The 27,180-nt window shown below is 48.3% G+C and overlaps 1 protein-coding gene across 1 annotated transcript in view; it reads right to left on the reverse strand.

Annotated features, from left to right (window-relative positions):
- cenpt (centromere protein T) overlaps window positions 1-27,180 on the reverse strand; it is a 92,089-nt gene that overhangs the window by 2,816 nt on the left and 62,093 nt on the right. Inside the window, exons 11-17 of the mRNA XM_068049535.1 lie at window positions 25,724-26,110; window positions 21,327-21,476; window positions 18,524-19,051; window positions 18,191-18,278; window positions 12,540-12,695; window positions 4,179-4,283; window positions 3,241-3,371 (exon numbers count right to left, since the gene is read on the reverse strand). Of these exons, the coding sequence (XP_067905636.1) occupies window positions 3,248-3,371; window positions 4,179-4,283; window positions 12,540-12,695; window positions 18,191-18,278; window positions 18,524-19,051; window positions 21,327-21,476; window positions 25,724-26,110 (1,538 nt within the window). The 3' untranslated portion in view covers window positions 3,241-3,247. The remainder of the gene's footprint in view (window positions 1-3,240; window positions 3,372-4,178; window positions 4,284-12,539; window positions 12,696-18,190; window positions 18,279-18,523; window positions 19,052-21,326; window positions 21,477-25,723; window positions 26,111-27,180) is intronic.

The raw sequence follows: 27,180 nt of genomic DNA on the forward strand, positions 1-27,180 counted from the left end.
AGGTTTATTTCCCTCAACTGCTCAGCCAATTTCCTTTTGAAATTATTGATTGTCTCCGCTTCCATCACTCTTGTAGGTAGCGAGTTTGAGATCATAACTCACTGCGTAAGAAAAGTATTCCCCCCTACATTTCTTGTCTTAAATCTAGTCCTTATACAAGCAGCTATTGGGAGCAGCTTTTCTTTGTCTACCTTATCTAAACAGGTCATAATCTTGTACACCTCTATCAAATCTCCCCTCAAATCTCCTTTGCTCCAAGGAGAACAACCCCAGCTTTTCCAACCTAACCTTGGCTGAGATTTTATGGGGAAAAGGTGGAGAGCACTGGAGGCGGAGGAGGCTATAAGATTGTGTGAGATGGCGTTGGGTCAGGCCCCGGACATCACGAGGATGCAATTTCACGAGCGGCGAATGGCAAGTCATGTGGGGACTCTGTTTACATTTGGAAAACAAGCAATTAAAAGGTAATTTAGATGATTAAGGCAGCAACTGAAACTGATTTTACAGGCCCCCTCTGAATTTATCGAGTAGCACACAGGTGCTAAGGGGTCAGAGCTTCAGCAGCTTTTAAAGAGCAGTAACGGAGTGGCAGCTCTTGGTGTTGCTGCACTCGACAGTCGTGCAGAGGCGTTTCACTTTCATTGTAAGGAAGGAGCAGGACAACCACTGATTTGGGATCAAGGCCCCCTTGAGTTATTCGTCCTGTCAGGGGTCTCACTGGAGAGGGGCCTGAGAAAGGGTAGCATTTCAGCACCCACTGGAAGGGTGGCCTTGTTATAGCAGCAGGGCCCAGGTGGGATGGGCATTGTGCAGGCTAATGGGGGTCCTTGGCCGGTGGCTGAAGGGGTCTGTTTGCTAGCTGAAGAGGGTGGGTGCTAGTCGCAGGCTTCCTGCTAGCCACAGTTTGATACAGGGCTCAGGTGCTGGCGGCCCTTTAAACATGCGTAAAAAAGCTCTTCTGCATCAGCGGATGACGTGGCCACTGCCTCAAGGCCCTCCTCTGGCCGCGAAGTGGCCTGCCACCCCGCTGTTAACTGGCCGGCTGGTGCGATTCCAATTGGAACAGGAGTCTGAGTGGGGGGGCCTTCGCCACCCGCTTCCAGTTCCACCTTCCCTTTCCCGCCGAGTCCCGTGAAATCCTGGCCCTTGTAGCTAAAATCCCTCATCCCTGGAACCATTCAAGTAAATTTCCTCTGCACCCTCTCGAGGTCCCTCAAATCCTTCCTAAAGCGTGACGACCAGAACGGGATGCTTATAATCAGCTTGAAATAGGTAAAGGAATGGGCTAGTCCTGTTAAGTTTCATTTTCCTGGAAATTGCTTGAGGTTTCGTTTCTCTAGAAACAAACCAATGGAATGATTCCTGGGTGATGACACTTGTACCTGGGCCGAAAAGGGGTCCATGATCAGATCAGGCCGCTGCAATTGTGGGAGAGCAACTGGGTAGATACTTAAAACAAATAATCATACTAAAAACTGTGTTGGGCTTTTCATTTAACCTTTCCCAATGAAGATGTTTGCTGAAATATGCAAGTCAATTAGCATATGGAAGTAGAATAAAAGTTACTTTCGTGAACAATCCGATAGTCGAATAGTCTGACAGAGAATTAGACAACTTAGATAGCCAATATGAACAGCTCATAAACAGGCCAAAACAAAGAATGGAGCCCCTGAAGTTAGTCCAGGGATGAGATGGAAAGGAGTTATGGGAACAGCCTAGTGTGAAATAAGGAAAGATAAGATGAGGAAAGGATGATATAAAGCCCGATTGATAAAGGACAGAAGGTACGTGTGAGGCTCAAGTTAATGACAGGTGGATAACATAAAAGATGGGTTTTTACCCATGGTTTAGACAAAGAACTCAATATTTTGTAGGGTATTTTGACATAAAGTAAATATAGATTATAAGGCCTGTCAATAATCCATCCAGGTCCACCTCTGAAAAGGGCATAATGTAAGAGACTTTGGAAGGCCTCAGTGCAGTAGGTGATGGAGAGAAACCCCTAAAAGTAGATCCATCCTAGCACTCTTGGGTAGTTTGAGAAGTTGTGAGGCACCAGGAAGAAAAGGAAAAGAAGAAGAAACAAAGAGCTGTTCGCACATGCCAGCCTTCTGCCCGACCTGGATCAGTGTTCACTATCTGGCATGGTTGTATGTTTATGCTGTATAACTAGTGTGTTATATGCCATCTTAAACTCTGATTAAACTCAACATACCCACCTTATTGGTTGCAGTCGATCCTGATTGATTAGATAATTGATAACAACAAATTGATAAGACTAAAATTATTACAATGCAATACTCTAGTTGCGGCCTAAGCAGAGCTTTATAAAAAGGTTCAGCATGACCTCCCTGTTTTAAACTCAATATCTCTATTTATGAAGCCCAAGATCCCATATGTCTTGCTAATTACTCTCTCGATATGTCCTGCCGCCTTCATAGATCTATGCACACGAATCCCCACGTCCCTCTGTCCCTGCACACTTTTTAGAACTGTGCTATTTCTACATTGCTTCCTCTTATCCCTTCTGCCACAATGCATCACCTCACACTTCTCAGTATTAAATTCCATCTGCTACTTGCCTTCCCATTCTGCTAGCCTGTCATTTTGCAATCGACTTGTATCATGACTCACTATTTGCCACACCTCCAAGTTTGATATCTTCAGTAAACTTTGAAATTTTCCTCAGTATTCCAATATCCAAGTTGTTTATATACATCAAAAAGCAGTGGTCCTGGCACTGACCCGTGGGGAACACCACTATCTACTGACCTCTGGTCTGAAAAGCAACCATTTACCATGACTCGCTGTTTTTTGTCCTTAACCCAATTTTTATCCAACTGACCCTCCTATTCCATAAGCCGCAATTTTGTTATCCAGCCTTTTTTGTGGTACTTGTCAAATGCGTTCTTATAATCGATATTGACAACATCCATTGCATTCCTTTCCTCAATCTCCATTTCTGCATCAAAAAATTCAATTAGATCTGTCAAGCACCATCAGTTTTAAAGTTGATGGCTTCTGTGGATTAAATGTAATGCTACGCTGCCATCTTTTCCTTAGTGGAGATATGATTCACACAACTCGTGAAAGTCTGCAAAGTCTATAAAAATGGCTATAAACCTTGACATTAGGGCTTCACCAAACAGAAACATTTCCACTTGCTAATGTGGAATTCTAATTTTAGACTTGGCAAATAAAAGCAATAGATTTGATGAGACACCTCATTTTTATACATACATGGTAGTTATTTTTTGGGAATTATCTTACTCCCACTGACAGCCATTGGAATTAGTTTTTCTCTGCATTCCATAGGTAGATGGTGCTCTATCAGTACATTCAAGGGTGTCTTGGCAGTCACAAAACCCTGTCTAAAAAACAGAGAACACAATAATTCAACGACCAATTCAACATACGGATCTGAGTTATAGTTTATCAGATCAGTTTGGAATTCTGCCTTTCTTCCACAACCCACTTCAAAAGGATGCAAATTTTCTTTTTAAAGAGGGACACACTTTTCTTGAATTTACTGTTGACAATATAGTCATGATTTTACAAAATGTGTTAGCAACTATCCTGGCAAGGGTGTGCGTACGGATGTAAAAAAAGACTTAATTTATGTAGCGTCATTCATGACGTCAGGACATTCCGAAGTGTTTTACAGCCAATTACGTACTTTGAATATTGTGTGTCTGTCTGAACATGTATACATAGAAACCATCTTGTTACATTCGAAAGCCACAGAAATTCTGAACTGCAAGCTTATTGTCAAACAGCTTCATAGTTATTGAGGTTTCCATGTCATACAAATCAGGCATGGTTGATATAAGTTGCCCAATGCAAAACACTGAAACAATGGCTGTAAATGTAGTCTGGTCTCTTAAATTGCTTTCTCAGGCAAAAAGCTGACTTGCATATTAGGGCTGCTGATGTTCAGATTGCCAATGTGGAGAAGATGGTTAGTTAACAATCTTGATGTGCCTCTTAGAAGGATGGGGATTGCAAACCCCAGATTAACAGATGTTATAAAAAATGCTATGGCCTCTTCTCTAAACTAATCCTTAATAACCCTGACAAGACCAGAACATACCCAATGAAAAATAGAGTCAATTGTTGATTAAAAGTCCACCATGATTTGTGGACTTAACTGTTTATTGCGACTGCATTCGAACCCTCACCTTTTCATTAGAAGTTCCAAGTCGTCTTTTTCAATGGTCTTTCTTTTAGCATGTTTGCTGTAAACATCGACATCGTCACAAAGCTGTTTGAAATACAACTCCAAGCTGCAAAAAAAGGTCAGTAGCATTTGTAATATCCATGACAGATGCAGAACCTCATTTGCCTTACATGGCCTCGCTACTCCCATAGTAGCAAACACAGATAAGGCCATCTCTGATCACTTCCTTGTATCACCTTCCACCCACATCCCACTTGCCCCTCCAAATCCTACTTTCTTCTGTATCTGCCGCTGGAAAAAACACCCCAAATTCACTTAGAACTGCACTCTCTAAATCCCAACTGTCCAGCTTTAGCCCTCCGTTCATCACAACATCTCTGCAGCTACTGTTCTGCCCAACCACATCCTCACCTTTGATGCCCTCGTCCCCATTAAAAACCATTATTCACTCTTTCACCATCTCCGCTCCGTTAAGTCCAGGGATGCAGACTTAAGTGGATATGGTGGACATTCACCGCATATCTGGCTGGACCACATAACTCAATATCGGGTCCTGCTCTCATCTGCTCACTATTCCAGGATAATCCCCAGGTTCTTTTCTCTACTGCTGACCACCCAACTTCCCTTCTTGGCTCTCATGTTATCTGACATTATTAACAGTTCTCTCTCCTCAGGTCTGTCCCCCTCTTGAATGGTTAATGGATCTTGTTCAGGCTGGAGGAAGGTACGTAGTAGAGTTCCCCAGGAATCAGTGTTGGAACTCTTGCTTTTCCTGATATATATTAATGACCTAGACTTTGGTGTACAGGGCACAATTTTAAAGTTTGCAGATGAGACGAAACTTGGAAGCACTGGGAACTGTGGAGGAGGATAGTGTAGAACTGCAAAAGGACATAGACAAGATGGTGGAATGGGCAGATAGGCCAGATGAAGTTCAATGCAGAGAAATGTGAAGTGATTCATTTTGGTAGGAAGAACATGGAGAGACAATATAAAATAAAGGGAACAATTCAAAAGGGATGCAGAAGCAGAGGGACCTGGCTGTATACATGCAAGGTGGCAGGAAATGTTGAGAGAGTGGTTAATAAAGCATACAGCATCCTGGGCTTTATTAACAGGGGCATAGAGTACAAGAGCAAGGAGGTTATTTTGAACACTAAGACACAAGTTCGGCCACAGCTGGAGTACTGTGTCCAGTTCTGGGCGCTGCACTTTAGAAAGATGTGAGGGCTTTGGAGACAGCACAGAAAAGATTCAAGAGAATGATTTGAGGGATGAGGAACTTGATTTACGTTGATATATTGGAGAAGTTGGGACCTTTTTCCTTGAAGAGAAGGCCGAGAGGTGGTTTGATCGAGGGATTCAAAATCATGAGGGGTCTGGACAGAGTAGATAGGGAGAAACTGTTCCCACTCGTGAAAGGATTGAGAACGACAGGGCACAGATTTCAATTAATGGATAAGAGAAGCAAAAGCGACATGGGAAAAACATTTACATTTACATGAAGGTCCAGAGTGCGTTGCCTGAGACTGCAGTGGAGGCAGGTTCAATTGAAGCATTCAAAAGGAATTAAGACTGCTATACGAGAAAGAAGAATGTGCAGGATTATGGGGAGAAGGCAGGGGAATGGCACAAAGTGAATTGCTCCTTTGGAGAGCAGGTGTGAACCTGGTGTGGTGAATGGTCTCCTTCTGTGCTGTAACAATTCTGTAATTCGATGATTCTTGGTGGGGGGGGGGGAGCGGAGAAGGAAGAGGGCGAATGGGGGGGGGGGGGAAAAAGAGAAGGAAGGCGGCGGGGGGGGGAGGAGAAGGAAGGCGGCGGGGAGGGGGGGGGGAGGAGAAGGAAGGCGGCGGGGTGGGGGGGGGGAGGAGAAGGAAGGCGGCGGGGGGGGGGGAGGAGAAGGAAGGCGGCGGGGGGGGGGAGGAGAAGGAAGGCGGCGGGGGGGGGGGGAGGAGAAGGAAGGCGGCGGGGGGGGGGGAGGAGAAGGAAGGCGGCGGGGGGGGGGGGGGGGGGAGGAGAAGGAAGGCGGCGGGGGGGGGGGGGGAGGAGAAGGAAGGCGGCGGGGGGGGGGAGGAGAAGGAAGGCGGCGGGGGGGGGGGAGGAGAAGGAAGGCGGCGGGGGGGGGGGGGAGGAGAAGGAAGGCGGCGGGGGGGGGGGGGAGGAGAAGGAAGGCGGCGGGGGGGGGGGGAGGAGAAGGAAGGCGGCGGGGGGGGGGAGGAGAAGGAAGGCGGCGGGGGGGGGAGGAGAAGGAAGGCGGCGGGGGGGGGAAACGAAGAGGGCGGGGGGGGAAACGAAGAGGGCGGGGGGGGAAACGAAGAGGGCGGGGGGGGAAACGAAGAGGGCGGGGGGGGGAAACGAAGAGGGCGGGGGGGGGAAACGAAGAGGGCGGGGGGGGAAGGAAGAGGGCGGGGGGGGAAGGAAGAGGGCGGGGGGGAAGGAAGAGGGCGGGGGGGGAAGGAAGAGGGCGGGGGGGGAAGGAAGAGGGCGGGGGGGGAAGGAAGAGGGCGGGGGGGGAAGGAAGAGGGCGGGGGGGGAAGGAAGAGGGCGGGGGGGGAAGGAAGAGGGCGGGGGGGGAAGGAAGAGGGCGGGGGGGGAAGGAAGAGGGCGGGGGGGGAAGGAAGAGGGCGGGGGGGGAAGGAAGAGGGCGGGGGGGGAAGGAAGAGGGCGGGGGGGGAAGGAAGAGGGCGGGGGGGGAAGGAAGAGGGCGGGGGGGGAAGGAAGAGGGCGGGGGGGGAAGGAAGAGGGCGGGGGGGGAAGGAAGAGGGCGGGGGGGGAAGGAAGAGGGCGGGGGGGCAAGGAAGAGGGCGGGGGGGCAAGGAAGAGGGCGGGGGGGCAAGGAAGAGGGCGGGGGGGCAAGGAAGAGGGCGGGGGGGCAAGGAAGAGGGCGGGGGGGCAAGGAAGAGGGCGGGGGGGCAAGGAAGAGGGCGGGGGGGCAAGGAAGAGGGCGGGGGGGCAAGGAAGAGGGCGGGGGGGCAAGGAAGAGGGCGGGGGGGCAAGGAAGAGGGCGGGGGGGGAAGGAAGAGGGCGGGGGGGGAAGGAAGAGGGCGGGGGGGGAAGGAAGAGGGCGGGGGGGGAAGGAAGAGGGCGGGGGGGGAAGGAAGAGGGCGGGGGGGGAAGGAAGAGGGCGGGGGGGGAAGGAAGAGGGCGGGGGGGAAGGAAGAGGGCGGGGGGGAAGGAAGAGGGCGGGGGGGGAAGGAAGAGGGCGGGTGGGGAAGGAAGAGGGCGGGGGGGGAAGGAAGAGGGCGGGGGGGGAAGGAAGAGGGCGGGGGGGGAAGGAAGAGGGCGGGGGGGGAAGGAAGAGGGCGGGGGGGGAAGGAAGAGGGCGGGGGGGGAAGGAAGAGGGCGGGGGGGGGAAGGAAGAGGGCGGGGGGGGGGAAGGAAGAGGGCGGGGGGGGGGAAGGAAGAGGGCGGGGGGGGGGAAGGAAGAGGGCGGGGGGGGGGAAGGAAGAGGGCGGGGGGGGGGAAGGAAGAGGGCGGGGGGGGGGAAGGAAGAGGGCGGGGGGGGGGAAGGAAGAGGGCGGGGGGGGGGAAGGAAGAGGGCGGGGGGGGGGAAGGAAGAGGGCGGGGGGGAAGGAAGAGGGCGGGGGGGAAGGAAGAGGGCGGGGGGGAAGGAAGAGGGCGGGGGGGAAGGAAGAGGGCGGGGGGGAAGGAAGAGGGCGGGGGGGAAGGAAGAGGGCGGGGGGGAAGGAAGAGGGCGGGGGGGAAGGAAGAGGGCGGGGGGGGAAGGAAGAGGGCGGGGGGGAAGGAAGAGGGCGGGGGGGAAGGAAGAGGGCGGGGGGGAATGAAGAGGGCGGGGGGGAATGAAGAGGGCGGGGGGGAATGAAGAGGGCGGGGGGGAAGGAAGAGGGCGGGGGGGAAGGAAGAGGGCGGGGGGGAAGGAAGAGGGCGGGGGGGAAGGAAGAGGGCGGGGGGGAAGGAAGAGGGCGGGGGGGAAGGAAGAGGGCGGGGGGGAAGGAAGAGGGCGGGGGGGAAGGAAGAAGGCGGGGGGGAAGGAAGAGGGCGGGGGGGAAGGAAGAGGGCGGGGGGGAAGGAAGAGGGCGGGGGGGAAGGAAGAGGGCGGGGGGGAAGGAAGAGGGCGGGGGGGAAGGAAGAGGGCGGGGGGGAAGGAAGAGGGCGGGGGGGAAGGAAGAGGGCGGGGGGGAAGGAAGAGGGCGGGGGGGAAGGAAGAGGGCGGGGGGGAAGGAAGAGGGCGGGGGGAAGGAAGAGGGCGGGGGGAAGGAAGAGGGCGGGGGGGGGAAGGAAGAGGGCGGGGGGGGAAGGAAGAGGGCGGGGGGGGAAGGAAGAGGGCGGGGGGGGAAGGAAGAGGGCGGGGGGGGAAGGAAGAGGGCGGGGGGGGGAAGGAAGAGGGCGGGGGGGGGAAGGAAGAGGGCGGGGGGGGAAGGAAGAGGGCGGGGGGGGGAAGGAAGAGGGCGGGGGGGGGAAGGAAGAGGGCGGGGGGGGGAAGGAAGAGGGCGGGGGGGGGAAGGAAGAGGGCGGGGGGGGGAAGGAAGAGGGCGGGGGGGGGAAGGAAGAGGGCGGGGGGGGGAAGGAAGAGGGCGGGGGGGGGAAGGAAGAGGGCGGGGGGGGGAAGGAAGAGGGCGGGGGGGGGGGGAAGGAAGAGGGCGGGGGGGGGAAGGAAGAGGGCGGGGGGGGGAAGGAAGAGGGCGGGGGGGGGGGGAAGGAAGAGGGCGGGGGGGGGGAAGGAAGAGGGCGGGGGGGGGGGAAGGAAGAGGGCGGGGGGGGGAAGGAAGAGGGCGGGGGGGGGGGAAGGAAGAGGGCGGGGGGGGGGAAGGAAGAGGGCGGGGGGGGGGGAAGGAAGAGGGCGGGGGGGGGGGGAAGGAAGAGGGCGGGGGGGGGAAGGAAGAGGGCGGGGGGGGGGGAAGGAAGAGGGCGGGGGGGGAAGGAAGAGGGCGGGGGGGGGGAAGGAAGAGGGCGGGGGGGGAAGGAAGAGGGCGGGGGGGGAAGGAAGAGGGCGGGGGGGGGAAGGAAGAGGGCGGGGGGGGGAAGGAAGAGGGCGGGGGGGGGAAGGAAGAGGGCGGGGGGGGGAAGGAAGAGGGCGGGGGGGGGGGGGAAGGAAGAGGGCGGGGGGGGGGGGAAGGAAGAGGGCGGGGGGGGGGGAAGGAAGAGGGCGGGGGGGGGGGGGAAGGAAGAGGGCGGGGGGGGGGGGGGAAGGAAGAGGGCGGGGGGGGGGGGGAAGGAAGAGGGCGGGGGGGGGGGGGAAGGAAGAGGGCGGGTGACAGAAGAGCGGTGGGAGGGAGGAAGCGGCCGACGCAGCGAGGGGGAGGGAGGGAAGGAGGGAGGAAGCAGCCGATGCGGCGAGAGGGAGGGAGGGAAGGAGGGAGGGAAGGAGGGAGGGAGTGGCCGACGCGGCGAGAGGGAGGGAGGGAAGGAGGGAGGTAGCGGCCGATGCGGCGAGAGGGAGGGAGGGAAGGAGGGAGGGAAGGAGGGAGGGAGCGGCCGACGCGGCGAGAGGGAGGGAGGGAAGGAGGGAGGGAGTGGCCGACGCGGCGAGAGGGAGGGAGGGAGCGGCCGACGCGGCGCGAGGGAGGGAGGGAAGGAGGGAGGGAGCGGCCGACGCGGCGCGAGGGAGGGAGGGAAGGAGGGAGGGAGCGGCCGACGGGGCGCGAGGGAGGGAGGGAAGGAGGGAGGGAGCGGCCGACGGGGCGCGAGGGAGGGAGGGAGCGGCCGACGGGGCGCGAGGGAGGGAGGGAGCGGCCGACGGGGCGCGAGGGAGGGAGGGAGCGGCCGACGGGGCGCGAGGGAGGGAGGGAGCGGCCGACGGGGCGCGAGGGAGGGAGGGAGCGGCCGACGCGGCGCGAGGGAGGGAGGGAAGGAGGGAGGGAGCGGCCGACGCGGCGCGAGGGAGGGAGGGAAGGAGGGAGGGAGCGGCCGACGCGGCGCGAGGGAGGGAGGGAAGGAGGGAGGGAGCGGCCGACGGGGCGCGAGGGAGGGAGGGAAGGAGGGAGGGAGCGGCCGACGGGGCGCGAGGGAGGGAGGGAAGGAGGGAGGGAGCGGCCGACGGGGCGCGAGGGAGCGGCCGACGCGGCGCGAGGGAGGGAGGGAAGGAGGGAGGGAGCGGCCGACGCGGCGCGAGGGAGGGAGGGAAGGAGGGAGGGAGCGGCCGACGGGGCGCGAGGGAGGGAGGGAAGGAGGGAGGGAGCGGCCGACGGGGCGCGAGGGAGGGAGGGAAGGAGGGAGGGAGCGGCCGACGGGGCGCGAGGGAGGGAGGGAAGGAGGGAGGGAGCGGCCGACGGGGCGCGAGGGAGGGAGGGAAGGAGGGAGGGAGCGGCCGACGGGGCGCGAGGGAGGGAGGGAAGGAGGGAGGGAGCGGCCGACGGGGCGCGAGGGAGGGAGGGAGGGAGCGGCCGACGGGGCGCGAGGGAGGGAGGGAGGGAGCGGCCGACGGGGCGCGAGGGAGGGAGGGAGGGAGCGGCCGACGGGGCGCGAGGGAGGGAGGGAGGGAGCGGCCGACGGGGCGCGAGGGAGGGAGGGAGGGAGCGGCCGACGGGGCGCGAGGGAGGGAGGGAGGGAGCGGCCGACGGGGCGCGAGGGAGGGAGGGAGGGAGCGGCCGACGGGGCGCGAGGGAGGGAGGGAGGGAGGGGCCGACGGGGCGCGAGGGAGGGAGGGAGGGAGCGGCCGACGGGGCGCGAGGGAGGGAGGGAGGGAGCGGCCGACGGGGCGCGAGGGAGGGAGGGAGCGGCCGACGCGGCGCGAGGGAGGGAGGGAGCGGCCGACGCGGCGATTGAGGGAGGGAGGGAGCGGCCGACACGGCGATTGAGGGAGGGAGGGAGCGGCCGACACAGCGATTGAGGGAGGGAGGGAGCGGCCGACACAGCGATTGAGGGAGGGAGGGAGCGGCCGACACAAGGAGAGGGAGGGAGAGGCCGACACAAGGAGAGGGAGGGAGAGGCCGACACAAGGAGAGGGAGGGAGAGGCCGACACAAGGAGAGGGAGGGAGAGGCCGACACAAGGAGAGGGAGGGAGAGGCCGACACAAGGAGAGGGAGGGAGAGGCCGACACAAGGAGAGGGAGGGAGAGGCCGACACAAGGAGAGGGAGGGAGAGGCCGACACAAGGAGAGGGAGGGAGAGGCCGACACAAGGAGAGGGAGGGAGAGGCCGACACAAGGAGAGGGAGGGAGAGGCCGACACAAGGAGAGGGAGGGAGAGGCCGACACAAGGAGAGGGAGGGAGAGGCCGACACAAGGTGAGGGAGGGAGAGGCCGACACAAGGTGAGGGAGGGAGAGGCCGACACAAGGTGAGGGAGGGAGAGGCCGACACAAGGAGAGGGAGGGAGAGGCCGACAGAGGGAGGGAGCGGCTGACACAGGGACAGGGAGAGAGAGGGCCTGACACAAGGAGAGGGTGAAAGGGGCCGACACAAAGAGAGGGCGGGGGAACAGAGAGAGACATAGAGTGGGGGAGATAGACAGAATCAGACAGAGAGAGAGACACAGAGGTGGAGACAGGCAGAGTGAGAAAGTTGCGAGAGTGATCAAGATCATCCTGACAGATGGACATCTATCCGTAATTCTCTGCATCCCTACATCAACTGTGCAGGCAGTCACTGATTACTTGTGGAAGCAAAAACATGCCAGGTATCTCAGTAACTCCATGTTCAACATAGTGACGAGAAAGTAAGTTAATAAATTCGTCTTCTCATTTAATGTTTGTTGACAAAAATGCACATTTTTGTTGTTTTGATTATAGTAAAATAAATTTCTAATGCCTTTATCTTTCTGAAATTTGCTCACCAGCCCCCATGTAGAACAAAAATTGTGATTCGGTCACTCACGTAAAAAGGTTGGACACCTCTGCAGTTTCCAACCTTCAGACCCACAAGACGGGCTTTCAAAAGAAATCGTAACGGTCAGTTTCACTGACCGTTGCTGCGCGTAGGAATTGCTGCTTTTAACCTTTGGGGCAACTTTGTAGTTTTTCGTGTGCTTTTAAAAAAATAATTTGAACCAACAGTTCTTGTGTTAAAATTTACTTAATCATTCATAATCACATGATGTACCAACTGTATTACATGCTGAAATGTTGGAATGCTGAAGTCACTTTGGTGATTTTATACAAATGCATTGGTCCACCGTCTTGATGGCAATCCAAGGTAAACAAAGGGAAAACTAATGTTTCGACACATTTGAAGTGGCCTGCAAGTATTTGCATTCATTACAGATCATTCACCCTGCTATAGTTACATGATTCCGTGTCAAAAAAAAAAATGTCAGACTTTTTTTGTCTTCTGCCACTAATTTTTAGACCTTTTGGTATTTGGCCACTCTCACTTCTGAAAACCTGTTTTTAGGATTAATGTTTGAAAGATTTGTCATACAAACTGGTTTGCTTAAATTTGTATCATGAAACTGCCACTTACCACTGTTCAACTGCTGTAAATGTTGCCTTTTTCACTCTCATTTTGGCATAGTGGGTAAACACAGACTTTACAAAGCTGCTTGGTAAAATTGTTCTCTTTCGTGTCTGTGTTGGCTTTTTTGGATTCTGCTTTATCTTCCTAAGTGGTTTCTGTGCCCTGTTGAAAATGGATACAATATTTAATGTAATATACAATATTTAATGTTGGTACAAGCAACTGGGTCACTGCTTTCATTTTATAACAGATTTATATACATCTGGAATTGGGAAACTAGATTTCAAAATCAAAAGTATGTTATAGATCAGCATCAGATTTTTCAGTTGGGTTCAGTGCCACGAGTCACTTTTGTTTACAGACAGTGCCCTTAATTTCAGACGTTTACCTTTACTGCCCAATATCTAGTCATAGGAGGCTATGACTAGGGAAACCTCTCTTAGAATCTCAAGCTTCCCTTACATGTATTTCTCCTGTCTTTCAGGAGGCAGAATCTCATCAACACTCTATTGAACCAAAAAGCTTGCTTACTTTTACACAAAAGATGAACAGACAGTAAAGTTTACAGTGAATTTGAATCTATTCCATAATGTCCAGGTCTTGTTGCATGTGGACAGGGACTGCATTTTAAAACAATTTGTTCATGGGATGTGGGCTTTGCTGGCTAGAACAGCATTTATTGCCCATCCCTAATTGCCCTTGAGAAGGTGGTGGTGAGCTGCTTTCTTGAATCGCTGCAGTCCTTGAGGTGTAGGTACACACCCACAATGCTGTTAGTAAGTTCCAGGATTTTGATTCAGTGACGGTGAAGGAACGGCAATATAGTTCCAAGTCAGGATGGTGTGTGGCTCGGAGGGGAACTTGCAGATGGTGGTGTTCCCATGCATCTGCTGCCAATGTCCTTCGGTGGTAGAGGTCGTGGGTTTGGACGGTGCTGTCGAAGCAGCCTTGGTGAGTTGCTGCAGTGCATCTTGTAGATGGTACACACTGCTGCCACTGTATGTTGGGTGTGGAGGGAGTGAACGTTTGTGGATGGGGTGCCAATCAAGCAGGCTGTTTTGTCCTGGATGGTGTCGAGCTTCCTGAGTGCTGCTGGGGCAGAACCCATCCAGGCAAGTGCAGAGTATTTCATCACACTCCTGACTTGTACCTTTTAGATGGTAGACAGGCTTTGGAGAGTCAGGAGGCAGGATTCCTAGCCTCTAACCTGCTCGTAGCCATGGTATTTACATGACTACTCCAGTTCGGTTTCTGGTCAATGGTAACCCCCAGGATGTTGATAGTGGGGGATTCAGCGATTGTCATTCTCTGAGGACTTGTGATTGCAACTGAATGCTGAAATCAGTGAACATTTCCACTTCTGATGTTATGATGGCGGGAAGGTTACTGATGAAGCAGCTCAAGATAGTTGGGCCTAGGATACTACCCTGAGGAAGTCCTGTAGCGATGTCCTGAGACGATTGGCCTCCAACAGCCACACCCATTTTCCTTTGTTCTAGATATGACTCCAACCAGTGGAGAGTTTTCCCCTGGATTCCCAGTGACTTGAATTTTACGAGGGCTCCTTGATGCCACACTCAGTCAAATGCTGCCTTAATGTCAACAGCAGTCACTCTCACCTCATCTCTGGAATTCAGCTCCTTTGTCCATGTTTGGACCAAGGTTTTAATGAAGTTTAGAATCAAGTGGTCCTGGTTAAATCCAAACTGAGCATCAGCGAGCAGGTTATTGGTTCGCAAGTGCCACTTGATAGCACCGTTAATGACACTTTCCATTACTTGCTGATAATTGAAAGTCAGCTGACAGGGTGGTAACTGGTCAGATTGGATTTGTCCTGCTTTTTGTGCATAGGATATACCTGGAAAGTTTTTCCACATTGTTGAGTTGATGTCAGTGTTATAGCTATACTCTAACAACTTTGCTAGAAGCGCAGCTAGAGCACAAGTTTTCAGCACTATAGCAAGAAGCTGTTGACTCTCTGGGCTCATATGAATGAAACCATTCCAACACATTAGGTATGAATGTTACTGGAATGTCTTAATAAACCCCACTGTCTCCAGCTGATCTGGTATGCAATAAACACCAGTCCTCCAGCTGCTTCATCTGGATCTACTTCATATTCCCAGAAGCAGGCTGCACTCGCAACCTCATCCTTTGTAATCTGAATTTACCTTAATAGCATAATTTTAATATAAATTAATCTAAAGTTAGAACCACAGAAAAATCGCGGCACAGAAGGAGGCCATTCAGCCAGTCATGTAGGTGCCGATCAAAAAAACTAGCCGCCCAATCTAATCCCACCTTCCAGCACCTTGCATAGCCTTGCCGGTTATAGCACTTCAGGTGCATGTCCAGGTACCTATTAAAAGAATTTAGAGTTTCTGCCTTCAGCACCATTCCTGGCAGTATATTTCAGACACCCACTACCCTCTGGGTGAAAACGTCTTTCGTGCTCCCCTAATTCTTCTACCAATTACCTTAAATTTGTGCCCTCTGGCAATTGACCTCTCCGAGGGGTAACAGGTCCTTCCCGTCTACTCTATCTAGGCCCCTCATAATTTGGAGGACCTCAATTAAGTCACCGCTCAGCCTCCTCTGTTCTAAGGAAAACAACCCTTGCCATCCAATCGTTCCTTATAGCTGCAACTTTCAAGCCCTGGCAACATTCTTGTAAATCTCCTCTGTACTCTCTCCAAAGCAATTATGTCTGTGGTGACCAGAACTGTACACAATATTCCAGCTGTGGCCTAACCATCATTTTATACAGTTCCAGCATTACATCCCTGCTTTTGAATTCTATACCTCGACCAATAAAGGAAAGCATTCCATATGCCTTCTTCACCACTCTATCTACCTGTCCTGCCATCTTTAGGGACCTGTGGAAATGCACTCCAAGGTCTCTCACTTCTTCTACCACTCTCAATATCCTCCTGTTTACTATGTATTTCCTTGCTTTGTTTGCCCTCCCCAAGTGCATCACCTCACACATCTTTGGATTGCATTCCATTTGCCCCTTTTCTGCCCATTCAACCAAACCACTGATATCATTCTGGAATCTACAGCTATCCTCTTCACTATCAAATACATGGCCAATTTTTGCATCATCAGCAAATTTCCCAATCATCCCACATTTAAGTCCAAATCATTAATATATACCACAAACAGCAAGGGACCCAACACTGAGCCCTATGGAACGCCACTGGAAACTGCTTTCCATTCACAAAAACATCCGTTGACTACTACCCTTTGTTTCCTGTCACTGAGCCTATATTGGATCCAACCTGCCACATTCCCCTGTATCCCATAGGCTTTCATTTTTCTAACCAGTCGGCCATGTCAAATGCCTTACTATAATCCATGTAGACAACATCCACTGCACTACCCTCATCAATCCTCCTTGTTACTTCCTCAAAAAACTCAATCTAGTTAGTGAGACATGACCTTTCTTTAACAAATCCATGCTGACTATCCCTGATTAATCTGTGCCTTTCTGAGTGGCAGTTTATCCTGTCTCTCAGGACTGATGCTAATAATTTACCGAGGTCAAGCTGACTAGCCCATAATTATTTGGTCTACCCCTCATACCCTTTTGGGTACAACATTCACAGACCTCCAATCCTCTGGCACCTCGCCTGTATCCAGTTAGGATTTGAAGATGATCCTCAGTGCACCTGCTATTTCCTCCCTGGCTTCCTTTAACAACCTGGGATGCAATCCATCCGGCCCTGGCGATTTATCCACTTTCAAGGATGTCAGACTTCCTCTCCCATTCTGCTTATCGTATCTAATATTTTACACTCCTCCTCTTTTACTATAATGTCTGCATCATCCCTCTCCTTTGTGAAGACAGAGACAAAAAACTCATTAACAACCCTGCCCACATCTTCTGCACCCACGCATAAGTTCCCTTGTACATCTCTGATAGGCTCTACCCTTTCCTTAGTTATCCTCTTGCTCTTAACGTACTGATAAAACATCTTTGGGTTTTCCTTGATTTTTGCCTGCCAATAATTTTTCATGTCCTCTTTTAGCTTTTCTGATTTCCTTTTTACTTTATCCCTGCACCTTCTATACTCCTCCAGGCTTTCTGAAGTATTAAGTTTTTTTGTGACCGTCATAAGCTTTCTTTTTCTACTTCAACTTATCCTGTATGCTTCTAGATAACCAGGGGCTCTAGATTTGGCAGTACCACCCTTTATCTTTGTGGGGACACACCTACACTGTGCCTGTAGAATCTCACTTTTGAATGCCTCCCACTGGTTTGCAACTGATTTTCCTTGAAGTAGCTGAATCCTGTCCACTTTTGCCAGATCACCTAAGTTCCATAAAATTTGCCTTCATTCGCACTGACAACAAATATAGTGTCTCAGGTACAATCCTAGTTAACATTAGCTAATTCAGCAATGATCAGGGATTGAACCTGGAATATTCCTGCTCTGCGCTGCTCAACACATTGACTAGCTATTAAACTTAGAAACTAAGCTATCAGAGGAGCTATCAATGTATTCTTATGGGATGTGGGGTGGGTGGAAAGACAAGGGATTGAAGAAAACAATAACCAAGTTTTAAAAATGATGAAGGGACTCAAATGTTTGGAGGGGAGGTGGGGGAGGAGTGTAGAGATATTTTGTTCATAAAACCAGGGAACATAATCATGACCTAAAGTCATCCCAGGACAAAATTTAACAGTTTTTAAACTGTCCATTGCATCAATGTCAGTTCCTTCCAAGTTGTGTTACAGCTGACCCTCATCCACCATAAGATTTCCAGACCCCACAGACTCATGGACGAGACAATGGTAAAACAAATTTAACATTTAAAATTTCATGGACAATTTCTAATTTAACATTTTCATCACAAACTTATCCTGGTGAAATGTAGGGTGATCTGCACTTAGCACAAGGACAAGATTGAGGTTAAAAAAGGTCTGAAGAAGGATCTAAACAATCGGGCCAATTTAATGGGCTGAATTACTTTTTTACCTTTCTAATTTGAAATACCTTAAACTTGCAAACTCACTTGTCAGATTTTCAGTAATTTTTATTTATTCTTTCCATGCTTGAGCAGTTTCTGCCCTTTTTTTTTGAAAAAAAAGTGTGGGGTGGTGGGGGCATCCCTGAAAATAAGGACAGTCTGGGTCACAGCTGCCTCCACTGTAAAGCCCTGATAAACCAAACTGCATTATGCCAGTTCTCTGCTCCCAAGAAGGGGGTCCCCCACTGCACCAATGGAATGAGGACAATGAAAAGAATATCAAAAGCAAGCAGATCTGTGAGACATGTAGCCTTTTGACTCAAATTTGTGGTCTTCTGATGAGAGCTCTGCACTGAATTGCTTCTCTTCCTCCACCCACCACGCACCCCCCCCCCGCCCCACCCCCACCCACAACACAGAGGAAAACCATTTATATTAATACTACCTATATAAACAGATTGGTTATCCAATCCTGCTGGATCTCCCATTAAGCAGAATAAAACAGCATCACCAGTTTTTGAAATTAGTAATTATTTGAAATATATATTTATCTAAGCAGAGCTGTCTCCCAAGCTGTAAAGATAAAAGGCATACGTCTTTAATTAAAGATGGCTCCATACTAGAAACATCTATTAGTAATATCTAGATGTCTTATGGGGTGAAGTATTGCACGTGTTACTTACTTGCTACCTAGATTCTTGAGAAAGTGTGGCGTAGTCAGTAATGGAGAGGATCTGAATATTTTGTCACTCTGCTGGAAAATCGGTCTCACTTTTATAATATAGCAAGTTTCCAGATCACATTTATATATTCAGAAAGGAAGGAAAAAGTATCTATTAGATTATATAAATAATCATTTACACACACTAAAATAGCTGAAAGTCAATTTTGTACATTAGCTGAAGAAAATCAAAAATTGGAAGACTTCAAAGTTTTCACTTGGATTACACCAATTTCTCAGATGCAGTCAAGACTGCATCACTATTTTGGTAACAATCTGCACAAGTGACTTTTACCTTTACTGTCATCCTCCTCATTTTGACTGTCATCTATCAATTCTTCTCTCTCGTCCACTTCATCAGGTTCTACTTCTTCATCTTCTACTTCATCACCTTCCATTCTTTCATCACCGTCTACTCTTTCATCATCCACTTCATCACCTTCTACTCCATCATCCACTTCATCACCTTCTACTCGTTCATCATCCACTTCATCACCTTCTACTCGTTCATCATCCACTTCATCACCTTCTACTTGTTCATCAACCACTTCTTCACCTTCTACTCGTTCATCAACCACTTCTTCACCTTCTACTCGTTCATCATCCACTTCTTCACCTTCTACTCGTTCAACCACTTCATCGCCTTCTGTTCTTTCAACTTCCATTCTTTCATCATTCACTTCTTCATTTGCCACTCTATCACCCATTTTATCAACCAGCACCCCTTCATCAGCATCCACTCCGTCAGAGTGCCATAATGTGGCTGACGCCTGTCCACCTTGCATTGTTAAGTTCTGTTCTGCACTCCTGGCCATCTTCAATTCTGCAGACGAAAAAGACTGTCACTACAATGAATTCATTTAAACTCCACCCACAGCATCTCCACTCCATTCAGATACTGCCATAATAAATTACCAGATTAATGCTGAAACTGAATTGCCCATGAACGGATTTTGAAACAAGTAAGTAATTCCTTTGTTAATTACCTCTCTTTTTAAAAACAAATTCAGCCCAGGGGCACTTTTTAATCCCTATTTGCAAACAGCACAGACTATTCCAAGATTAAATCTGTCACTGGTTGCTGGAACATGCGCAAGGAGAAAGTACACAAGAGACCCTTGCGCAGGGTTTCCTTCACATAGCGCAGTTCAAATCAAAGACACGTTAGTTAACCAACTATAATTGCCTTGATAATTTAGAAAAATTAAGAATTTAAGATATGCAAGATTCCACAACAATATGTGAAGTAAATGTTAAGTTTGAAAGAAAAAAACTTTTTAAATGACCAAGTATTTCAAACCAACGGTATTAAATAAGACAAAGTGTTTTGCGCACAAACAGCAATTATGGAGCTCTTGCTGATGGAAGAGTCATGAAGATCTGGAAGCTGCAGACCCCAGGAGAAAAATGAAGCCACTTTCTGGACTAAGCAGAGATATTTTTCAAAATATTCTCATAACTAAATTTCCCTACCCCCTTACTGTTCTCAATTATTTTCTCAAGTGCAGCTTTATTGGTATTAGGTGCTTTCTTAGTACCTTGCCCAAGCATCCATTTGTAATTCTCAACAGTAAATGTCAGTAGGCTATTAACTGTGGACAGCATCACAGTTATAGCTGATCTGATTCGCATCTGACCGTTTAAAGGCAACATTTCTCCCTCTGAGATGAGAGAATCAAGAGGCTTCCTTGATGTGGAGCCATCAGGAAGCTTCCCCAGTAGATATTTCTTTCTTGCACTTGAGTTCAACTTTGTTCTGCTATATGCAGTCTGTTAACTCGTTACCGTCTCTTAATAAACTGTTTTGTCTCATTCTGCCCAAATGGGCTGGGCTGGGCTCTCAGTCCCCCTTGCAATCAAGTTATTGAGTTTTGGGTCAGTGTCCAAGGCAAATGACAAAGCAAACAAAAAAAAAAGTCAAAATCTAAATATTTATTTCAAGAAGCTTTAAATTTTCTGTTGTTTTATATTCATTCATGGGATGTGGGTGTCTCTGGCTAGGCCAGCATCTATTGCCCATCCCTAATTGCACTTGAGAAGGTGGTGGTGAGCTGCCTTCTTGAACCACTGCAGTCCATGTGGGGTCGGTATACCCACAGTGCTGTTAGGAAGGGAGTTCCAGGATTTTGACCCAGCTATATCAAAGGATGGTGTGTAGCTTGGAGGGGAACTCGCGGTGGTGTTACCATGCATCTGCTGCCCTTGTCCTTCTAGGTAGTAGAAGTCGTGGGTTTGGAAGGCGCTGTCTAAGGAGCTTTGGTGCGTTTCTGCAGTGCATCTTGTAGATGGTACACACGGCTGCCACTGTGCACCGGTGGTGGAGGCAGTGAATGTTTGTGGATGGTGTGCCAATCAAGCGGGCTGCTTTGTCCTGGATAGTGTTGAGCTTCTTGAGTGTTGTTGGAGTTGCACCCATCCAGGCAAGTGAAGAGTATTCCATTACACTCCTGACTTGTGCCTTATAGATGGTGGACAGGCTTTGGGAAGTCAGAAAGTGAGTTACTCGCCGCAGGATTCCTAGCCTCTGACCTGCTCTTGTAGACACGGTATTTATATGGCTACCCGGTTCAGTTTCTGGTCAATGGTAACCCCCAGGATGCTAATAGTGGGGGATTCAGCAATCATAACAGCATTGCATGTCAAGGGAAGATGGTTAGATTCTCTCTTGTTTGACAAAGTCATTGTCTGGCACTTGTGTGGTGCGAATGTCACTTGCCACGTATCAGCCCAAGCCGGGATATTGTCCAGGTCTTGCTGCATTTCTACACTGACTGCTTCAGTGTCTGAGGAGTCGCGAATGGTGTTGAACATTGTGCAATCATCAGCGAACATCCCCACTTCTGACCTTATGACTGAAGGAAGGTCATTGGTGAAGGAGCTGAAGATGGTTGAGCCTAGGACACTATCCTGAGGAACTCCTGCAGTGCTGTGCTGGACCTGTTACCCTTCTTCTTCAAACAGGATTTAACAGTACCAGATAGCGCCAACCAAAGATAATATTTGTTTATTTTAGCACATCAGCTTTTTCTTAGATTCAATTAAAAAACTATTGAGCCAGAATTTTGCTAACTGTTTTCATCTTGTGTCTCCACTCTCACCTTGATAGTCAGCTTGATATTCACCATCATTTGCTGATTCTTTTTCATCACCACCTAGCTTGGACCTTTCAGAATACTGAGTGACAACTACTGACTCCGACCCTCCAGCCTCAGTTTGGTGCTCCTTGGGACCCCCTTGTGTCTGGATACCTAAAGGGAAAAACATACCAAAAAAAACAAAACATCGTCTTTGAGGAAGCAAAGGTTTTTGAGTAAGATTTGGCCGTCCAAATTTTCTAGCTACTGTCCTGAATTTCCAAAATGTAAAGGCCTTGACATGACTGTTACATATTCATGTTCAAAATCTATCCACTGTTTTAACAGACATTAAATCTGTTTGAATTACTATAACCATTAACACAGCAAACAAAGGATTTTCACACAAAAGGATTGTAAACTTGTCTGAAAGCACAACTTCAAGGCATGTTAGTTTTAGAAAAACAAAAAAAAAAGAAAATTTGAACAACTAAATTTTAGCAAAAAGGAATAGGATGAACACACTTGCACACTAAGACAGACTAACACACGAGTATCAGCCATGGCTCAGTTGGCAGCACTCTCATCTTAGTCAGAAGGTTGTGGGTTCAAGCCCCACTCCAGAAATTTGAGCACATAAATCTCGGCTGATACGCCAATGTAGTACTGAGGAAGTGCTGCACTGTTGGAGGTGTAATCTTTCGGTTGAGACGTTAAACTGAAGGCCCGTTTGCCCTCTCAGATGGATGCAAAAGATCCTACGGCACTACTTCGAACAGGGGAGTTATCCCCAGTGTCCTGGCCAATATTTATCCATTAATACCAGAAAAACAGATTATCTGGTCATTATCATATTGCTGTCAGTGGGAGCTTGCTGTGCGCAAATTAGCAGCTATGTTTCCTGCATTACAAGAGTGAGTACATTTCAAAAGTAGTCCATTGGCTGTAAAGCACTTTGGGATGCCCTGAGAACGTGAAAGGTATTATAGAAATGCAAGTATTTCAAGTCTGTCTTTCTTTTGTATTTATACAGCACCTTTTAAATCCTCAGCATGTCCCAAAGCACTTCACTGAAAATTAGCTGTTTTCAAGTATGGTCACTGTCACATTGGCAAATGTGAACTGCAGAATGTGCACAGCAAGATCCCACAAACAGCAATGAAATAAACTCATATTCTCAATACAGCAAATACCTCTGAAACTATTCGACAGAGGTTGAAAAAAATCGGACATACAAATATAAAATAAGTGCCGTGGATTTGAATTAACAAAGGGAACCTTAAAAAGTAATCAGACAGGAATAGTGAGATTCAACACTTACAATGCCCAGATAATGTTGCAGAACAATTAAAAAATGTTGAGAAATATAGACAGAAGAACAGAACGCAGAAATATGTTGCATTTTCTCTATTATTTCAACTGATTAAAATTCAAAAGAACAGTGCAACATTGTAAGTCTTACATTATGACTGTACAAAAAAATTGTTCTCCCAAATTTTGTACCACAAATTTTACCAGATTTCCAACCAATATTTTCACTTAAAAGGAACTGAACACATTTTGCCCCTTCAGTGTCAGCTTGGCTCAGTTGGTAGTACTCTTACTTCAGAGTCAGTGATTGTGAGGTTCAAGTTCCATTGTGCAGTTGAGCACATAATATAGCCCAGTGATTCTCAAACATTCTGGATTGAAGAGCCGCTTTACAAATGGATTAGTAAGCCCGGATCCCCCATGTAAATTATAATGCTAAATTCTAATATCAGCAATGTAAGTTCTGGACTAGTAAGGTCTAAGATATATGTTTTTCACGGAGACGTTTAGAACTCTACAATCCTCCATCTCACCCCAAAACTGGAGAATAGACGAAGGAGACACTTCTGTTCATTATATTCCAGAAAGCCAGGTGGTGAAAGATAGCACTGGAGCCAATCTTCACACACCTCTATAAGCATTTATTTACAGAGATACACATTACAAACATGCACCTCCTCACCTAACAACGACAGTAGCAGTATGTTCCTTTTAATGGGGGCACAAGTAAATCCCTAGTTAATGCCTACCACCTGCATACAAATAAATTAATATACAATTAACACCGTTGATCAACTTTCTGGCACCCACCACCTGGTGATCTTCATACCACTCTCAGTGCTCTTCCCTGATCATCTCCCTCCAAGATGAGACAGCCAGCCCACTCTGCACTGCATGACTACCACACTGCTCCTGCCTCTGACCACTGCTGATTCACTTACTTGTCTTGACCACAGCTTCCCCCCCACCCCGAAGTAACTGGCAACTGTTCTGTTTTCAAAATGCATAAGCCATAGAGACTTCTTCCGTGCTAACCATTATCAATTATACAATTAGTTCTATTGGAAAATAATTATGGTGCAGTATGTTATTGCTATCATCAGATGTCCCTCTACCAATGTTGTAAAATATATTCAACAAAATCCCAACAACATTGTTGAATATTTTGCAGATCCCCTGGAAAGTCTCTACATTCCCCCAGGGATCCGCGAACCCCAGTATGAGAACTACTAATCTCGGCTAGCACTTCAGTACAGCGGTGAGCAAATGCTTCATTGTTGGATATGTTGTCTTACAGATGAGACATAAAACACAAGTCCTGTCTGCCAGTTCAGCTCCTGCAGCATTTTTGAAGAGTAAGGGGTTCTCCTGGTGTCGTGACCAACATTCCTCCCTCAGCCAACACAACCATAAAAAAAAAAATTATCTGGTTAATTTTCATTTGCTGCTTGTGAAGCCTGTGTGTACCAATTGGGTTCTACATTTGCCTACATAGCAATGGCTGTACTTCAAAAGTAATCCAATGTTTAGAAAGCATTCTGGGATGTTCTGATCAACGTAAAGTTCATTTTTCTTCTTTTAATGTCTTCTGAAGATAATCACTTGTCAGGCACAACTACACTCCAGTACCTTACATTTTTCATGGGTTAGTATTCAAGTGTGAGGGGCTTCACAGTCAAACCCAACTACTTCCATCACTCGATGTATGCAGGTACACTCCAACATGGGTTAATAAATAGCAAATCAGGAACTGGGGCCCAGGCTAAATTTCCCCCTCTGAGCGTAGGGACACAGATTTATCATAAAGCCCCATTACTACACTGCTGAGAGCAGCCATAGTCGCACAAGCGAGGAAAGTGAGAACCTGTTGGTCTCTGACTCAGCACCAAATCAAATGGTGCATTTATTCATTAAGCCACTAAGGAAAAACCAACAGCAATCACCTGATTTAAATAATCATATGGCTCTTACTCCCCTTTCTTGTTTCCCTTCCAATTCATTTTGCATTACCCTTATTGTCTGACAGTAAAACAAAAATAGATTTCAATTTTTAATTTATCACAGCTGAGAACTACCTCAAAACAATTCATAGGAATTAATTTTTCAAATGTACTGACTTATGTAGGCAAACTGTGACCTATGTAACTACCAATTTGATATAAATTAGTCTACTCCTGGTAATTCAGTCATTTTGTGATTTAAAAAAACAAATTAGCCAAAAACTTGACTTAAGCAATGTTAATAACACAGCAAAGTGGAAACTTAATTCTTGTTTTTGCACTCACTTAGTTTGAATTAAAAATAGACTGTAGCATTAATTTTGCCCAAACTAGCTGTCCTTGTGAGCTGGGTGCAACTGCCATTTTAATACCATTTAGGGCCAGTTTTTGTATGCTATGGATTTGGATAAATTCAGCATTGGGTTGGCACTAACCAAACTCAGCTCACTTACAGTTTTATAGCTAGACGACAGGAGACTTATACCAACTACCTATGTTGGATTCAAATGCAGAAAGAACAATGCAAATGTAAGTTGCTGTTGTTCGATACAACATAAGGTTTCCTTGCACTATACGTAGGTCACAAGAAGAATGTGGCACGGGCCTAAACACCATTTCCATCCTAATAATGTCTAAAGTTATGAATGAGTATCTCATCCTCCATATAGACTACATTCTCTTCAAAGTATGAGATGTAGTGTTAAATGGTTACATTTTTAAGGAAAAATTAATTACAACCTCCATTTATGCTCAGCATTTTTGATATCATTTCGAATTCTGCATTAAATACTAGAGGAAAACAGAAATTAAAATTCCTATAATTTCTTTGAGAATAAGAGAAAAGACAGTAAAAAGGGAAAATATCGCAAAGTGCTGCCAAGAAAACAGTTGCACCTTCACAGGGAGACTCTGAAGTACTAATAACAACTGTTTTGCAGACAATATGGAACAAATGGTGCATTAATATTGAACTAAATAATTCTGCAGACTTTTCAGTCCGAGAAAATTGCCCTGATAACCCCCTCAATAATGCAAAACACCTATTAATTTTTGCATAATCTCATGGTTTCAGCAATATTACAACTCAACAGTATGACTGAAATGCAATACCGTGATCCATTGATTCTTCACCCATATGAAGATCCTCAGTGAGTTTCTCTGCACTATACTCCATCTGGTGGTCTGTATCAATCAAACTCTTTTCTTTAATGAGTCGATGAGAACTGGCTCTTCCGGTGTAGGCCATCTTTACAGATTCTTCTTCAGCTGGTACTGATAATCCAGTTTGTTTTTCGAGGTCTAGTCCAGAGTTCAGACCAAATTCATTTTTCATCTCTTGAGTCCCAGCTGAAACAGCCTCAATCCCATTACTTTTTGTTGGCCAGGGTGAAGTGTACAACTCAGTCGTAGCAAGCTCGTCCTGCTGTATGTTTGCACTTGATTTCTCTTTCCCAGTGCTGTCACTTGATGTTTCCTGTACTTCAGGGTGCGGTTTCTCTAGATTATAAAAGAAAATGTTTTCTCATTACTTTGCTGCTTGGAAGGCATTCTACTAACAATATAAGTTAAGGAAAGACAATATTAATTCCACTTTGTTGGTCAAAAAGTATTTAAAACTAAATTACAATCAATCTTTATATGTTTTATCAGAAATTGTCATTACTAACAGAAGCTAATGTGTAAACATTAATCTGGAATTATGATACAGCAATCCAATGGTAAATTGCCAATTCATGCTAACATTTTTACCAGGATGAGTATTTGGTATCAGCAATGCTGCCACTGGTCAATCCTGAGCAAGATCAAAGAAATCTTCTGTAGAGCAGAAAGGAAAAACAGCAGAATATGTTACCTAGACAACTCTTTTCCAAACCCTTTATTCAATTTAAGAGAGCAATTAGTAAGCATCCCTGATGGAAAAGGCAGCGTGTAGCTGAACCAAACAGACCAGAGGATTCCAGATTCAAATCCTGGTGCGTTAGTTGATCCTAGAACAGTGGTGGCAGGGCTGCTACAAATTGCTTTAATCTTCCTTGGTTAAAAAGGCTAGAATCAACCAAGGCTTCCACAATTGATCATCACCTATTGAAAGTGCACGTGGATATTGAGCAAAGAGAGAATTGAGCTCTGATTTGATCTTCCTTGTGCGAACACTTCCTCTCAAGTCTCCCTCAAAACAAAATTTATGCCGGTGCTAGGCTTAGGTACATATTGTTAAATTCTGCTGGAGCTAAAAGGGGTTCTGCACTATACTTTATTTTAAGATGGCCAATTGGTACGTTTCTTTGATCTTGCATTTAATTAAAGCAATTTGGTTTGAAATGCTAATGAAGATAGCGGTGTGTCTTGAATGGCAGTATAGTGATATGTTTCGCTTTTGATAAACAATTATGTTTTTCTGCCGTAGAAAGGTGCAGGGACCTTTCCACTACTCTCTGTTTTCTGCCTGTTAACCAATCCTTAATCCATGCCAGTATATTACCCCCTATCCAACGTGCTTTAATTTTGCTAACCAACCTCTTGTGGGGGGACTTTATCAAAGGCCTTTTGAAAATCCAAGTATACCA

Source organism: Heterodontus francisci, chromosome 17, assembly GCF_036365525.1.
Source record: "Heterodontus francisci isolate sHetFra1 chromosome 17, sHetFra1.hap1, whole genome shotgun sequence".
NCBI lineage: Eukaryota > Metazoa > Chordata > Chondrichthyes > Heterodontiformes > Heterodontidae > Heterodontus > Heterodontus francisci.